The 4267-nt window shown below is 39.1% G+C and overlaps 1 protein-coding gene across 1 annotated transcript; it reads left to right on the top strand.

Annotated features, from left to right (window-relative positions):
• The first annotated feature begins 252 nt into the window (after nt 1–252).
• Nucleotides 253–2812, top strand: LOC107817237 (pentatricopeptide repeat-containing protein CRR2, chloroplastic). Its single transcript, XM_016643033.2, has one exon. The coding sequence runs from the start codon at nt 400–402 to the stop codon at nt 2416–2418; it is 2019 nt and encodes a 672-aa protein (XP_016498519.1). The 5' UTR covers nt 253–399; the 3' UTR covers nt 2419–2812.
• The last annotated feature ends 1455 nt before the right edge of the window (nt 2813–4267 follow it).

Consider the following 4267-nt stretch of genomic DNA (forward strand, 5'->3'; position numbering starts at 1 on the left):
GTTATGGTGTAAAATCATGTGTATTTTCTTTTAATTCTTTCTAAATTTTCTTACGATGCCTTATTAGATATATTTCATCTTTAAAAATTTATTATTTAAAGTAAGGCTCCAAATAAACTTTAGTTTGTTGTTTATAGTTAATTAAATTGGATGTACTGGTAAGTTTTTGCCAAATATATATATATATATATATATGTCTTTTTTCAAAAGGATATTTATGTATCTATTTGGTTATGATATTTTCTTGTTCAAAATTAAAACCAAACCAAATCAAACACATTTAAACTAATTTAAGTCGGTTGGACTCCGGTGCGGGAATTGAAGTGGAAGAAGACAAGGGAATTATCTGCCTCCGCTGCCGGAACTGAAGCAAATATCGAAGAAGTTGTGATGGTGTAAATGTGGACGCTTCAAGCTCCTCCATCTCCACGTCTTCTTCAACCTCCTCCTTCTTACCTTCCCTTCAACTTCTTGCACAAATGTAGTCCCGTCTTTGCTTCTTTTTATTCATATCGTCCCACCTCAATCCGCTTCTCCACCACGAGCAGTAGCACCCACATTGTCAGCAATCCCGAACCCACTACTTTTGCCCATAATTACAACGAGTCAATCCAATCTCTTTGCAAAAAAGGACATCTAAAAGAAGCCCTCCAGCTCCTCTTTCAGGAGCCCAATCCCACCCAACGTACCTACGAGCTGCTCATCCTCTCCTGCTCCCAAAATCACTCCCTCTCCGACGCTTTAACTGTTCACCGCAAACTCATCGATGATGGGTTCGGCCAAGATCCCTTCTTGGCTACCAAACTCATTAATATGTATTCCCACTTGGACTGCGTCGACCGCGTCCGCCAAGTGTTTGATAAAATTTCCAACCGAACCATTTTCGTTTGGAACGCCTTTTTTCGGGCATTGACTTTAGCTGGCCATGGTGAAGAGGTTTTGGACTTTTATAGACGTATGAATCGCATTGGAATATCATCAGATAGGTTCACCTATACATACGTGCTCAAGGCTTGTGTTGCTTCTGAATCATCATCATCGCTCAAAAAGGGGAAGGAAATTCATGGGCACATATTGAGACATGGTTATGAGCGTCATCTGCATATTATGACAACCTTAATTGATGTGTATGCTAGGTTTGGTTGCGTAGGCAATGCAAGCTGTTTGTTCTATGAGATGCCAGAGAAAAATTTGGTTTCTTGGAGCGCGATGATTGCATGTTACGCAAAGAATGGGAAACCTCTTGAGGCTTTGGAGCTTTTTCGTGAAATGATGAGCTTTGATTTGTTGCCAAATTCAGTAACTATGGTTAGTGCTCTTCAAGCTTGTGCAGCACTGGCTGCACTAGAGCAAGGGAAGCTATTACATGGATACATAATTAGGAAAGGGCTTGACTCTATTTTGCCCGTTCTCAGTGCCCTTGTGACAATGTATGCAAGGTGTGGTGCTCTAGAATTGGGACGAAGAGTGTTTGATCAGATGGGCAAGAGGGATGTTGTTGCATGGAATTCCATGATTTCAAGCTATGGAATACATGGATTTGGGGCCAAAGCCGTTGAAATTTTTAGAGAAATGATTCGACATGGAGTGTCACCAAGTCCAATATCATTTGTTAGTGTGTTGGGAGCTTGCAGTCATGCAGGGCTTGTAGCAGAGGGGAAACATTTGTTTGATTCAATGTCGAAAGAACATAATATGTACCCTAGCGTGGAGCACTATGCTTGCATGGTTGATCTTCTTGGAAGAGCCAATAAGTTGGAAGAAGCAGCTATAATCATACAATATATGCGGATTGAACCGGGACCCAAAGTTTGGGGGTCTCTTCTTGGATCATGTAGGATTCATTGTAATGTTGACCTTGCTGAGAGGGCAAGCAGAAGGTTGTTCGAGCTTGAACCCACAAATGCTGGGAACTATGTACTTTTGGCTGACATTTATGCAGAAGCTAGGATGTGGAATGAGGTAAAACGAGTCAGGAAGCTTTTGGAAGCCAAAGGGTTGCGGAAAGTCTCTGGTTGTAGCTGGATTGAAGTAAAGAGGAAAATCTACTGTCTCCAGTCAGTTGACGAAATTAACCCACAAATTGAGCAAATTCATGCATTGTTGCTAAAGCTGTCAATGGAGATGAAGCAGAATGGGTATGTGCCAAATACCAGAATTGTGTTGTATGATCTTGAAGAAGAGGAGAAAGAACGTATTTTGTTGGGTCATAGTGAGAAATTAGCAGTTGCCTTTGGGTTGATTAATAACAGTAAAGGAGAGACTATAAGGATTAGTAAGAACTTGAGGTTATGTGAAGACTGTCACTCCTTCACTAAGCTCATTTCAAAATATACAAACAGAGAAATTCTAGTCAGAGACATCAATCGATTTCACCATTTCAAGGATGGGGTTTGCTCATGTGGAGATTATTGGTAGCACTTGTCACTTGTGCAGGTTATATCTATCAATGGCACCTTCCTTTTGGGGTTCTCGGTGGAGATTATAAAGTTTTGGCACATGTACAATTTGATTACAACGTTTCCAGCCGTTACATCATATACGTTCCTTGTGATAACTTCATGACATAAACTGGAGTGGGATGGTGGAATTGACGCTCACGATGATACACGAGACTATGAGAAGTTGCTCTTTATCTTATTAATTTTCATATCTGATAGCACACTAATTTGATATTTACATCACAGACGTGGCACAACAAGAATTTACTTGCTTAGTTGTAAAAATAAATCCACATTTAATTTTGTAAGAGAAGTGTGTCCTGCACTTGGTGTTGAATAATTTTAATAAAGTATTAGGCTTGCTCGTTTCATTGCGTTACACTTTTCGGGATGCTGGTATTCTTTCACATCGTATCATAGAGAACCTTTAATAAGCCTGTTCCTTTCATTTTGATCTTTAATCCATGTTTAAATCCTGGAACTGGATTATACATACTGATCGGTGCATTTGGAGGTTGCATAAGACATGGCCGCAGTGATGGAGGCAGGATTTCCGCTATGGGGGTTCAAAAAAGAAAAAAGTTAAAAAATTAAAAGCGACCGTGACCCGTGGGAATCGAACCAGTGACCTCACAAAGGTGTTGAATCCCCTTGACTACTGAGTTATGCTTTTGGGCTGTGTCAAGGGGATTCAAAATGTAGTATATAGAGGTACAAAATAAATTTTGCCTTATACGTTCAGTGCAAATTTCGTCCTTGTCACACCTCCTTCCCCCCCCCCCCCAAATCAGCCCCTGCATGGCCAGACCATCTATTAATGTGATCTTCTCCAAATTTATCCTCTCTGTGTACTACTTACACATTCCATATAAATACCAGCATACCTTTTGGTTTGGATAAATCTTTATTGTCAGCTTCTATCACTGAATTTATTCTATACGTGACATGTTCATTTTGCAATATCCCTTGTTTTTGCCTCTTTTATGCAGTAGGTGTTGCTAGTGTCAGTACTCTAAACATCTATCTCAGTTTGTGGACTGACTTAGGAGTAGTATGTGCCAGTAGATGAATAAAAACAGGAATTGACAACCTTTCAAAGCTAGAAGTTAACTGAGTTTAGCAACAAAACAAAAGATACTTCACCTTATCTCATTGTTGTGCTTTCCAGGAAGGGAATTGTATTCCCGCAACTTGCAATTGCTGGCAGCGTTTTCTGATAGTCCATCAATCAAATTTGAAAAGATTGAGAAGGTATGTACTGCGTCATTAAATAGTATTAAAGAATAAATATATAAAACAAAACAAATCCAAAAAAGGGACTTAACACTCCATGAATGCTTAGGGGGAAGTGCTATCAAGCCTTTGGTTCTTTTCATTTATTCTTGCCGCTCTCCGAGATATGAAGTGTGTCACTAATCTGACTGTTTATGTTTTTTTTCCCCTTCAGAGATAAAATTTCGCAGCAAAGAATACTCCAACTATAGACTTTGCTGACAGAACTGGTTGTGCTTTGTTATTTATTTTTTGTAAAATATCACACTGCTCAAACTTTTTACATGTCGTAAGATATGAAATGGTTCACTTGCCAAAGTGATTCTTCTGAATCTATTGTTTTGTTTGGAAGAAAGTTTGCAATAAACTTACATGCTTAACTGATAGAATATGGGAGCAATGACACTATTTCTATTCCCCCGAAGAAGACTCCGAAGGTCTTCTTTTATTTATTTTTGATATCAAGTAATCTTTGGGGTCTCCTTCACTAGACTGTATAGTATCTTTGACCCATTTGATGTCAGAGTATAGAGAGACATAAAATCTATTCTTCT

The sequence above is a fragment of the Nicotiana tabacum genome, chromosome 22 (assembly GCF_000715075.1).
Source record: "Nicotiana tabacum cultivar K326 chromosome 22, ASM71507v2, whole genome shotgun sequence".
NCBI lineage: Eukaryota > Viridiplantae > Streptophyta > Magnoliopsida > Solanales > Solanaceae > Nicotiana > Nicotiana tabacum.